This window comes from Pogona vitticeps, chromosome 12 (assembly GCF_051106095.1).
Source record: "Pogona vitticeps strain Pit_001003342236 chromosome 12, PviZW2.1, whole genome shotgun sequence".
In the NCBI taxonomy this organism is placed as follows: Eukaryota; Metazoa; Chordata; class Lepidosauria; order Squamata; family Agamidae; genus Pogona; species Pogona vitticeps.
The window spans coordinates 12630784-12642841 of record NC_135794.1 but is presented as its reverse complement, the minus strand read 5'-3'; the positions used below and the strand labels follow the sequence as shown (position 1 = coordinate 12642841).

General features: G+C 45.3%; 1 protein-coding gene across 1 annotated transcript in view; it reads right to left on the bottom strand.

Annotated features, from left to right (window-relative positions):
* UACA (uveal autoantigen with coiled-coil domains and ankyrin repeats) overlaps window positions 1-10202 on the bottom strand; it is a 132271-nt gene extending 122069 nt beyond the window's left edge. The window contains exon 1 of the mRNA XM_020813215.3: window positions 9997-10202. Within this exon, the coding sequence (XP_020668874.3) occupies window positions 9997-10062 (66 nt within the window). The 5' untranslated portion in view covers window positions 10063-10202. The remainder of the gene's footprint in view (window positions 1-9996) is intronic.
* Between the last annotated feature and the right edge of the window lie 1856 nt (window positions 10203-12058).

Here is a 12058-nt window from a genome sequence, read left to right as displayed (position 1 = left end):
TCCCTTTGCAGGAAATTCACCAATTTATTCAAGGCAATAATTTATGTTAGATAACTATTACTGGCACACATAATACCTGTCAAAAAAACTCTGCTGATGCATTGATTGAATACAATAAATGATAATATCAACATAGAATGCAAGAAGCTGCTAGATGATTACAAGTATTGCAGATGAGCACAAATCTTTCTAGACTTCAAATGCGGTAGTTCCCTCAGTAACCCTTTGTGACAACCCCAGACCTACTGGAGTATGCCACACTCTAATTAAGCTGCCACCAACCATTCCCTATAAGAAGTCACACAGACCAGGAATGGATTTTTAACAAACAAAAGAACCAGGTTTATTTAAATAACAAACAGGGTAAATAAAAAGATCAAGTAAATAAGATACTGTAACGTGGCATAGTCTCAATCATACATACAACAGTTTGGTTCACACAGAACACTTTAAAGTAAAGCACAGACCCTGAACCTATCAGTTCTGGCTACCTATAAAGAAACCTGAACCTATCAGGTATGTACTAACTGACACACAGTTGTACTCAGTCTGACACACAGACTCCCACTCTTCACTCTTCACACAAGCTCCAAATATATATACAGTACAGCTCCTCCCCCTGATGTCCCGCCTTCCACTCCCCATAGGATGGAACTTTCCCTCCAAACCCATGACAGACAGGTACCATCAGTGCTGTATGTAACACCTCCCCTCTTTATAAGTTGTTTTGCAGGGGGAAAGCTAAAGTGCTTTTCTCCAAAAAAAACAACCAGGATCAAAACATAAAACAGTTATACATTATAACACAATACCATACTTACACTCTAGGTTAAACATAACACTTATGCATTTAAACATTAACATTTACCATACATTAAGTTACCTTTATTAATACAAACCAGGACTGATCAATAAACAGGTACAATTAACTTTTGGTCACCAAAATATACATAGTCCATATTTCTTCGCCGTCTTCACTCTTCGGGTCTTCTTGACAATGCGTCAGCAACACAGTTCATTGACCCTCTGACCACCTTCACTTCGAAGTCATAATCTTGCAGGTTTACAGCCCACCTCATAAGTTTACTATTGTGGGTTTTCATTGTCTTTAACCACTGCAGTGGTGAGTGGTCAGTGCACAGAACAAAATGTCTTCCCCAGATGTAAGGCTTGGCCTTCTGCATCGCGTATACTATGGCCAGGCACTCCTTTTCCACGGTTGCCAAATGTCTCTCACCTTTCTGGAGTTTCCTACTCAGGTAGGACACTGGATGCTGGTCACCATTTTCATCCTCCTGGCAAAGAACTGCTCCTACCCCGCTGTTAGACGCATCGGTGTAGATGATGAACTCCCGGTCGAAGTCTGGAGCACGCAGCACTGGATAATTGATGAGCGCCTCCTTCAACCTCCGGAACGCCTCCTCACAGTCGCTGGTCCACGGGATGCGGTCATCAGTCTTCTTCCGCGTCAGATCGGTCAGCGGAGTCGCCATCTCGCTAAACCTCGGGATGAACTTTCTGTAGTAGCCCACCAACCCAAGAACTGATTTGACTTTTTTCTTGGTGTTGGGTCTGGGCCAATCACGAACAGCTTCTATCTTGGCCCCTAGGGGTTTGATCACTCCTCCCCCTACTATGTGACCCAAGTATTTTATTTCTGGGCTACCCAGCTGCAGTTTGTTCTCTTTGCAGGGCCTAGGCCAAAGCACTTCCTCCCCTGGGTTAAAGTGCCTCTCCCTGGCTTGCTGGTCATACCAGGTTTTCTTTCTGACCTTCTGAGCTTGCAGGTTTTCTGCTGCTAGCTCTAGGTTTCTCTTTAGGTCATTCATTAAAGAGTCTATATATGTCACAACGTTTTGTGGGTCATCCTGGGTGATCTGCTCCCAATTTTGCTTGATTAAATCAAGTGGACCTTTCACCCTTCTCCCAAACAAAAGTTCAAACGGACTGAACCCGGTACTGGCTTGTGGCACTGATCGATAAGCAAACAAAAGGGATTGCAGCTTCTGGTCCCAATTGTTTGGATTCTCCGCCAAGTAAGCCCTAATCATGCGCATCAGAGTCCCATTGAACTTCTCCGTTAACCCATTACTTTCAGGATGATAGGCAGTGGTTTCCTTGTGTTTAATTCCACAGATTTGCCATAACCGTTTCATGAGCTTTGATGTAAACGATGTGCCCAAATCTGTGATTATTTCTGAGGCAAATCCCATCCTGGACATATACCCCACCAAGGCATCTGCCACTGTGTTAGTTTCGATGTTAGTCAAGGGAATGGCTTCGGGGTACCTCGTGGCATGGTCCACAATGGTGAGAATGAACCTGTTCCCCCTCTTTGTGGCCTTGGGCAAAGGTCCCACAATATCCACTCCTATACATTTGAACGGGGTGTCAATCACAGGCAAAGGGCACAACTTCGCTTTGGTCCTGTCACGGTTATTCCCCTGCCTCTGACACACATCACATTGTTTACAGAACTCCTTGATCTGCTTCCCTATTTCAGGCCAGTAAAAATTCTGTGTGATTCTCTGCTGTGTTTTGTTCACCCCTAAGTGCGCAGCAAACATGTCAGAGTGCCCCCTTTGTAAGATCATGGGGCGATACTTTTCAGGTACCACTAGCTGACTTCTGATCCCATCTCCCCCTTTTGAGATATTCATCAGGGTCTCTCTATATAAAATTCCCTTTTTCTCACGAAATCTCGCTGTGGTTTCAGGTGTTAGCTGGGTGTCTGTCACCTGTTCAAAACACTTTTGGAGAGTGGCGTCTGCCTTTTGCTCTTGGCCAAATTTGCTGTCTGTGGTTAAGGTTTCTACCACAGCTTCGGGACTACCCTCACCTGCTTCCGCCTCGGGCCCTTCAGTACCCCCCTGAACTGTCCCCGTGGTAGCTTGTGAGCGTGTAATCACTAGCACCCGTTTCACATGTTCAGCCAGGTCATTTCCCACGAGCACGGCTGCTGGCAGAGTCGATGAAATCGCTAGCCGCCAAACTCCCCTCCAGCCTTGAAAGCTCACAGGTACCTCAGCTACTGGCAGTGAGATCACCTGTCCCTCAATCCCTGCCACCTTCAGGCTCTCATTTGGGATTATATACTTCCCAGGAATAATGTCTGGATGGCACAGGGTCACCTGGGAACAAGTATCCCTTAGCCCCCTATACTGATGGTCAAGTATTCCTACGTCCACCCCTGCGGTCTCAAACAACTGCGAATCTGTCCTCACTAGTAAGCAGCGCTTGACCTCCACAAGAGGACCATTTTCCCCAGCCTGATCAGCAGATGTAACTGTTCCAGATTGAGTAGCCATGGTAACAGGCTCCCTCAGTGGCAAGGAGCTTTGCTCTGTCTGGACACAGAACACAGCTTTTGGCTTGGTTCCACTCAAATCATGAGGCAAATTTCCCTTTAGCTGCTTTAATTTCTCACACTCTGAGATTAGATGGCCCTTTCCTTGACAGAAATAACATTTTCTGCTGTACTTGGAGTCTTTCTCCTCTGGTTTTGGTTTTCCCTCCAAAATCTGAGGTCTTTGTGGTTTCATGTCTGAGGGCTTCCCTTCAACATGGGCCCCTCCCCCTTGCTGGTTTTTCCCTGGTCCCTGAGAGTACTTGCTCTTTGGGTTTACCTACAGATTTCCCCTCAGCACCTAAGGGCTTTCTTATTTGGTAAATAAAATCTGCGATCTCTGCCGCTTCCGTCACAGATTTCGGTTTCCTCTCCCTCACCTGGAACTTCAGTTCCCCATGCAGGACTGAATAAAACTGTTCCAGCGCTATCAGGTCTTTGAGCTGCTGGAAGGTCTCTGTCCCCTCCTGAGACAGCCATTTCTCTAGCAGCCTCACCAGTTGGGCCCCCACTTGGGTAAAAGTCTGCTCTGGTTTCTTTGTGAGTGACCTGAATCTTTGCCTCAGCTGTTCAGCATTTATCCCATGTCTGGCAAACACCAGTTTTTTAAACTCAGCGAAGTCTTTCATCAGTTCCACTGGCATCTCTGCATAGACTTCTGCCAGGCTGCCACTGATCAAAGATCGCATAATAGTCATCTTCTCAGTTTCCCTTACTGAGAAGTCCACAAACGCTCTTTCCACGAGGGAAAAGAACACCTCAGGGCAATCTCCCTTGTGGTACACAGGGAATTTCTTCAAGTCAGTTTTAGACAATTGGCCCACCTCAGAATCTCTATTGTTATTATTATTCTGGTTCATCATTTCCAATTTTCTTAACTCAAACGCCATCCTTTCTTTTTCCAGAGCAATTTTCTCTCTCTCCCTCTCCATTTCAAATTGTCTTTGTTTCACCCTTTCCCTTTCCTGTTTCTCTTCCTTTTCCCTTTCCAACGCCATTCTTTCTCTCTCTAATCTTTCCTCCATTTCCCTCACCCTCAGTTCATGTTGTTGGGCTAGGCGCATTTTTCTGAGTTCTGAGGTCTGTTCTCCCGTGTTCTCCTCCTGCACTGAGCCAAATTCCTCCTCAGAACCTTGGTCTACCTCTGGATCTCTTACTTCCCCCATTTCTGCCATTTGGCTTCGAGTCAAGGGCATAATCCCCCCCCCAGAACAGGCTGCCTTCAAAAGTCAAGCCTCAAAATAAAGCGACGACTTTTTTCCTTTTGCCTCAGAAACAGCCTTCTATAGATTGCTGCTGTTCCTTCAGCACTAACTTGCAACTGTTGCCAGGCAGAATCCACCCCCTCTGCTAGGCCTCTCAGCAGACAGGCTAGATCACTGTTACTTCACACAGCTTTGCCTCAGCTCTTTCCCGCCAAAACGGGTTGCCTCAGAGCTCACTAATCTAGTCCCCAATCTGAGTTGGCACGTTCTTCCACTAGCGTACCTCCCCGTGAGGTAAGCCTAGAAGATTACCTACGCGCCCTCAGATTGTCCCTGACTAGGCCCCCCTTGCTCTGGGCACACTTGCCAAGGCTTTGCTGGACCACTGGACTACTGGACCAGTCGTATCCCACACGCTGGACACCAATCAATGTGACAACCCCAGACCTACTGGAGTATGCCACACTCTAATTAAGCTGCCACCAACCATTCCCTATAAGAAGTCACACAGACCAGGAATGGATTTTTAACAAACAAAAGAACCAGGTTTATTTAAATAACAAACAGGGTAAATAAAAAGATCAAGTAAATAAGATACTGTAACGTGGCATAGTCTCAATCATACATACAACAGTTTGGTTCACACAGAACACTTTAAAGTAAAGCACAGACCCTGAACCTATCAGTTCTGACTACCTATAAAGAAACCTGAACCTATCAGGTATGTACTAACTGACACACAGTTGTACTCAGTCTGACACACAGACTCCCACTCTTCACTCTTCACACAAGCTCCAAATATATATACAGTACAGCTCCTCCCCCTGATGTCCCGCCTTCCACTCCCCATAGGATGGAACTTTCCCTCCAAACCCATGACAGACAGGTACCATCAGTGCTGTATGTAACACCCTTAAATCCCACTCTTCCAAATATGTACAGTTTCTTTGGAGTATACATTCATCTACATGAGAAATGCAGACTGTGCCAGTTGGGTGAGGAAGATAATCCTCAAATTCACAAGCATGTGAATACTATCTTCATGCATGTTTATGTCAGGTGCATTCATGTCATCCTTTGCCAACAATGCCCTTCTGCATTCTATATAGCAGAGGTCCCCAACCCCCATTCCGCGGCCCAGTGCGGTCCATGGCCATGGCAGGACCAGGCCGCGGAGACAGATCCCCTGCCCACCGGCACGCATGGGTGCCCCACCCACCTGTGAGCGCACCCTGCCCACCTGTGAGCGCACCCAGCCATCCACACATGTGCGTCCAGCCATATGCGCAAGCACGCCCAGCCCATCTACAAGCATGCCCCACCCACCAGCAAGTACACCCTGCCCACCTGCACACGGACACCCCCCAACCAGTCCGCAGTTCAGAAAAGATTGGGGACCACTGCTATATAGGGCAAACAGGAGAATCTACGTGCAAAACAATTAATGGACACAAATCTGGCCTCAGGAACAAAAACACACAGAAACCTGCTTCAGAATATTTCAATCAATCTAGTAATTCTTTGAATTACTTTGAAGTCACTGGTATTTTTGGAGGGGGGGTGGACACTACAAAATAAAACTTGGAAGAGAAATTGCTCAGGTAACTGCTACAAAACAGACTTGCAAGAGAAAATGATTGAACACTGCCAGTTGTCACTTTTATTTCACAACTGAGACTAGAGATGGGCACAAACCAACAAAATGGCAGTTCACCTTGGTTCGTGGACCATCAAAGTCAACAAATATCAAAACTTTTTTCCAATTTTTTATTTTAAACAGCCTAGCTGTATAATGATTACCCTGTATAACGACGAATCCGCTTCATGACGATGTTTTTGCGACTGTCCACTCCTGGCAGGAGTAGGGAAGACTAGTCTTCCTGCCAGGTTGACAAGTGGATAGCCAACCAGGGAATCCACTATGCGGGACTAAAAAGCCCATAGGAACGCATTAAAACACGTTTAATGCGTTCCTATGGGGGAAAAACTCACCACTATGCGGAAATGCTCCATAAGGCCACCATTGTTGCCGGTATGCGAGGAAACCGTGCAAAAATGCTGTGGGCAGCCATTTTATTTACCCGGTGGCCATTTTGGAACCACTGATCAGCTGTTTTAAAAACATTGCAATGCGAAGATCGGTAAGCAAAACGCTTACCGATCATCGCAAAGCGATTTTTGGCCACTTAAAACATCGCAAGGTGATCGCTTTTGCGATCGCAAAATCCACATCGCTATGCGGATTCGTCGTTAAACGGGGCGCTCGCTATGCGGGGCACCACTGTATTAAATTTAAGCTCTATACCATAAGTAAAGAAGAAACAATTAAGAATGCTATCTACATATGAACTGAGATTTTGTATTAGAAAACTGAAGATTTTGAAATATATAATCATTTATTTTTATATTTCTTATACCAATGTATACTTACTATTTTTAATTTTTCATTATGCTTGCTTGTTTGCTTAACAAACCTTAGAAAATAAGATTTTTTGAAATGTTAATTAAAAAAAGATAAACAGGAGAAAGAACTAAAGTAAACATAAAAGGGTACAAATATCTTCCAACACTTTCGACACTCCTTGCCAGTTGTGTGCAAAGAACAGATCTGTAAGTCTCTCATAAGAAGTCTGTATAAGACAGATCTGTGAAAATATTCAGATATTCCTACATGAAATCTGACACTACAAAACACTAACACAGAGATGGGGACTAAATTCTGCTGCAAATCAAGATGCCAGTTCTATGCTTCCCCTCCAATTTATTCTGGCAACCTAACAATGTCACACACAATATCAAGGGTATTTTTACTGTTTATTCCTCTACCAATGTTATCTATGCCATCTTTTGTCAACAAAGCTCCTCTGCACTCTACACAGTACAATGTTTTTGTCTTCTTTCTTTTTTATTATTTTTCTTTTGTTTTTTTACCTGATATAAGGAATATATGCATGCTGAAGATTAGAGATGGGAATATTCATATTTATACGAATATCTCTGCACAGGTGGACATGACAAGGGTGGACATGACCTATCTCCAGTACAGATGGATGTAACGAGGGTCTGGCCCCTGGGGCTGGACTGTCCACTCACCCGTCCACCACCAGAGTTCCCGGTTGGCTATCCAGAGTTCCCGGTTGGCTATCCACTCGTCAACCTGGCAGGAAGACTAGTCTTCCCTACTCCTGCCAGGAGTGGACAGTCGATTAGAAGCTCCGGAGCGAAAGGGAGAGCAGAGCTGGTGGCGGACGGATGAGTGGACAGTCCAGCCCCAGGGGGCCAGACCCTCGTTATGTCCATCTGTACTGGAGACCTATTTAAAAAGATTAAGAGTTCTTAAATCATTACCAAGTGTGAAATCCTATCTGCTTCATAGAATGTGTTGTTTATGTCAACTATGCTATTATTACTTTGCAGAATGAAAATTGACATTATAAAGTGGAACCAATTACCTCAAGAGGTGGTGAGTGCTCCAACACTGGAGGCATTCAAGAGGACAACCACCTGCCAGATATCCTTTGATTTGTATTCCTGCATCAAGCAGGAGGTTGGACTGGATAGCCTTATAAGCTCCTTCCAACTTCACTATTCTATGATTCTATGATCCTCACCTGGTCATGGGGCCTCTTGTGTCTGAGGAAGTGAACTTGATCCACAAAAGCTCACATTAATATATAGCAGTTGGTCTTTAGAGTGCACAACTCCTTTTTGTCTCTTTATTTCCTGTCTGATGTGCTTAAGAAAATAATAATCTTCCCCTTTCAATTTATCTTGTTTACGGTCTCCAATAGCAGACTCCTGAGACCTGTTTGCTGAGTTCTAAGCAAGAACAAAGGAAGAACTGTCAAGTCATTGCCCTGAGTGACCCTTGTGTCTTACTTTAATCACACAGACTAAAACATAACTAAGGAAAATAATATACTTAAATAATTCAAATCAACATTATAGTAAATCTACCCCGTTTCCCCGAAAATAAGACAGGTCTTATATTACTTTTTGCTCCAAAAACACATTAGGGCTTATTTTCAGGGGATATTTTATTTTTTCATGTGCGACAATCTACATTTATTCAAATACAGTCATGTCCTCCTCTTCTGGTTGCTGCACAGTGGTGGAAGGTGGGGTTTCACTTAATTAGGGCTTATTTTGGGGGTAGGGCTTATATTGCAAGCATCCTGAAAAATTATACTAGGGTTTATTTTCAGGTTAGGTCTTATTTTCGGGAAAAGCAGGGTAGTTAATTAAAGTTATTTATGTCTTGCTCACAGTTTTCAGAGTTAATGTATTTGTTGAGTGGGAAGGATCACAAATATGCCTATTCTAGGAATGAGGAGCTTGCAAATCTTCCAGTGTTCTTGAACTGCAACAACTATTAGCCCTTGCCAGTTCAGCCAATAAAAGATAATAGGCAATAGCATTCCAAAGCATTTGAGGATGGAGTCAAATTAACCACCTCTGTTCTAGTCAAATACTTCCTGATATTAATAAGACATCATAGGAGCATAAAGATTAATTTCCATTACCAGCAAATATACAAACTACTTCTACATTAAGGAAATATTAGGGAAAATAAAAGAGAACCTTGGCAATAACAGACTGTTTGGCTTTTTTATGTCCCAGTTACAGACTACACACATATTCCAGTGTAGTTTGTAACTGGGACATCTCCCAGATTGCCTCAACTACTGATGCAATCAGGGTAATTAACATAAGACTTAAACAATGCAATCAATTACATTTATACCTTCTACACTGCCTCTTTTTGCTGCTGCTTTGTAAAAACAGCGATAGATTTTTTGCTTGTGAAACCTGATGCAGAGATCTCAAAACTCAGTTTACAAGGCAAAATCCAACTATGTTTCGAACACAGTTACGACATTCAACTTCTGGTAAGTCTTTTAAAACTAACAACTCAGCTAGCCCCAACACAGAGCTCCTGTCTCTCAAAAAAAGGCTTCCTCACGACCTCTTCCCACGTCTTCTCGAAACCAGTAGTTATCCTATCGGCCTTTTGCTCGGGAAGAGCAGAAGTCCGCGACTCTCTTGAGCGACCCAAGGACGGCGGCACGACCAGCAGCAGCGCCTAAGACCACGAGCAGATGATTTGGGGGGGGGGGGGGGAGAGACGCGAAAGCGTTGCTGCAGAAGCAGCAGCACCAGAAGCGCTCCCGACCCGCTGCCACTTTGCCTGGATGCCGATCGCTATAAAGTACTGGGCAGGGAAGAGACTCCATTAATTGGACTAAACACAAGAACTGGGGGAGGGGGGAGAGAGAAGAAAGGAGGAGGGGCGGCGGAGAGACAAGCAGCGCCTCCTCCGCGCAGACAACTGCCCTCCGCAAAGACACGCCGAGACCCCCCGACGGACACCTCAAGGAGCCCCAAGACGCCAAGCAGTTCTAGCGACGCTCTCCCGGTTCTGTCCCGGTCCCAGTCCCGACTTACCGCGCCCCCGGCGCCTCCCCCCACCGCCACTTCCTGCTTCTTCAGGCGAGATTTGAGACTCTTCATGGTGATGATGCCGCCGCCGCCTCTCAGCCTCCCTGATGGAGCAAAGTGAAATTTGGACCAAGCAAGGCGGCGGCACTTCCTTCCCTCCTGCTAGCCAACCACCAAACACCCACACGGGCTCCCAACACCGCCGCGTCGCCGTCACGTCACTCCGCGGCTTAGCCACTAAGAAATGTCCGAGTCCCGCCCGCAGCCATTCATAAACGGGACTTCGTGCGGAAGGCGGGACTTCCTTCGCCGTCCTATTTCTCTGTCTTTCTCTCTCTCTCTCTCTTTTGGAAGTTAGGAGTTCTCTGCCTTAGCGGGAAGGGCGGATCTCATTGCCTCCGGGGCGTCGAAGTAGGTGTGCAGGTGCCGGTTTGTGAAGCGTCATTCCGTGGGTGGCTTGGGCGGCTCTTGGCTGAGGCACGCAAAGACCACCTGTCGTAGCACAGCCACTTGACTGAAGTGATCCAACCTTTTCCCCTTCCTGCTCCCCTCATGCTTCATGTACACTAGCCACTATGATATCCTAGTCAAATTATTTGGGAGCACCCATGCACTTCCCTGAACTACCCATGAAAGCGCACATTAAAATATACAGTAGTGTTCTTTAAGGTGCCACTTGTTTTTGTCTTGTCTTGTTTCTTTGGATTTTGCCTGGTATGCTTGCACAGGCTAACACAGCTACCTCTTCCAAAACTCCGGCTAAAGGAGTAATTCTTTGTAGGCGTGGAAGCATCACTTCACAGGGAGTAGTAGGTGGTACAGCATGACCATGGAGGAATATAAGGGCCAGAACAAGCTGTAAATGTACCCCACTATCAGAAGAACTAAGCGTTTAACCAATGAAAGTATCTGAGTATCAGGGCAGACGCTTCTTTCACCTCATGAAGTATGCAAATCAGCTTGCTTGGTTTGACGTTTTCACAGCTTAAGCATGGGATTCATTCGATATCTGAGGCAGCAGCCTCACTGCCTCACTTACCCCTTTCCAAGGCCAACATGCTTTCAGCTGAATTGCTGTTTAGAAGCTGTCTCTGGCTGAAGCTACCACAACCTCACAGGGTACAGCACCACCAACTGCCTTGTACCTGAGATATAAAGGCAATATGATAAGGAAGAAAGCATATATCTGAAGTACCTTATACTGAATTCAATCATTCGCGCATCAGCGTGTACAATATTAGCTGCAAATAATTCTTGCGGTCTCAGGGCAAGACTCATCTCTCCCATATCTTACTACTTAACTCTGGAATAATTATGGAGCCTTATATTCAAGGAGTAGCTGCAATGTCATTGAGCCAAGGTTTCTTCTCCAAGCATTCTGTGGCACATCATACTACTCCTGAATGGAACTGTGACGTTTATCCCGTGGCCCCTGCTTGTTTCACCCAACACAGAGCTCACGCGAGTATCCCAACATGCCCTTTACCTCGCTGCCACCAGTTGATCTCTGTCAACACACTTTAATTAGAAAGACTGAGGTCCAAGCGAAGTATAAAGTTGAATAACACTGGTTACAAGTTTGCTTAAACAGCTTCTTCACAGACTTTAATGTACTCATTAAATTAGTAATAACTTGTTTCACTCTTAACTCTCTTAGTTCTCTGTAAGTTCCACACTCTTAACTGCCTCCTTTAACTCCTTTGCCACCCTACCTAACTACCACAGATTAACTTCTACTTCAGACTCTCTTCTCTGACTCTGACTGAACTAACTCACTAAACTTCTCTTATCTGACTCACCCCTCCCTTCTGGTTTCTCTGGCTCTGCCTCCCAACAGCTCCCATTGCTGTATGCAAATAAACTCATACATGAGCCAAAGCAGAGTGATTGCCACAGGGACTCTTTCAGGAGGCCAGATAGTTGGTTATTATCCTCACCATAGGGAAACAAATGCACTCACATTTTCCAAACTGGTGTTGCAGGGATCTAGTATAGGCCAGAGGAAAGGTAGACATTGGCCTCTGAATGAGCCCATGGTACCTCTTTCCGCATGGCGTGTTTCCCTACC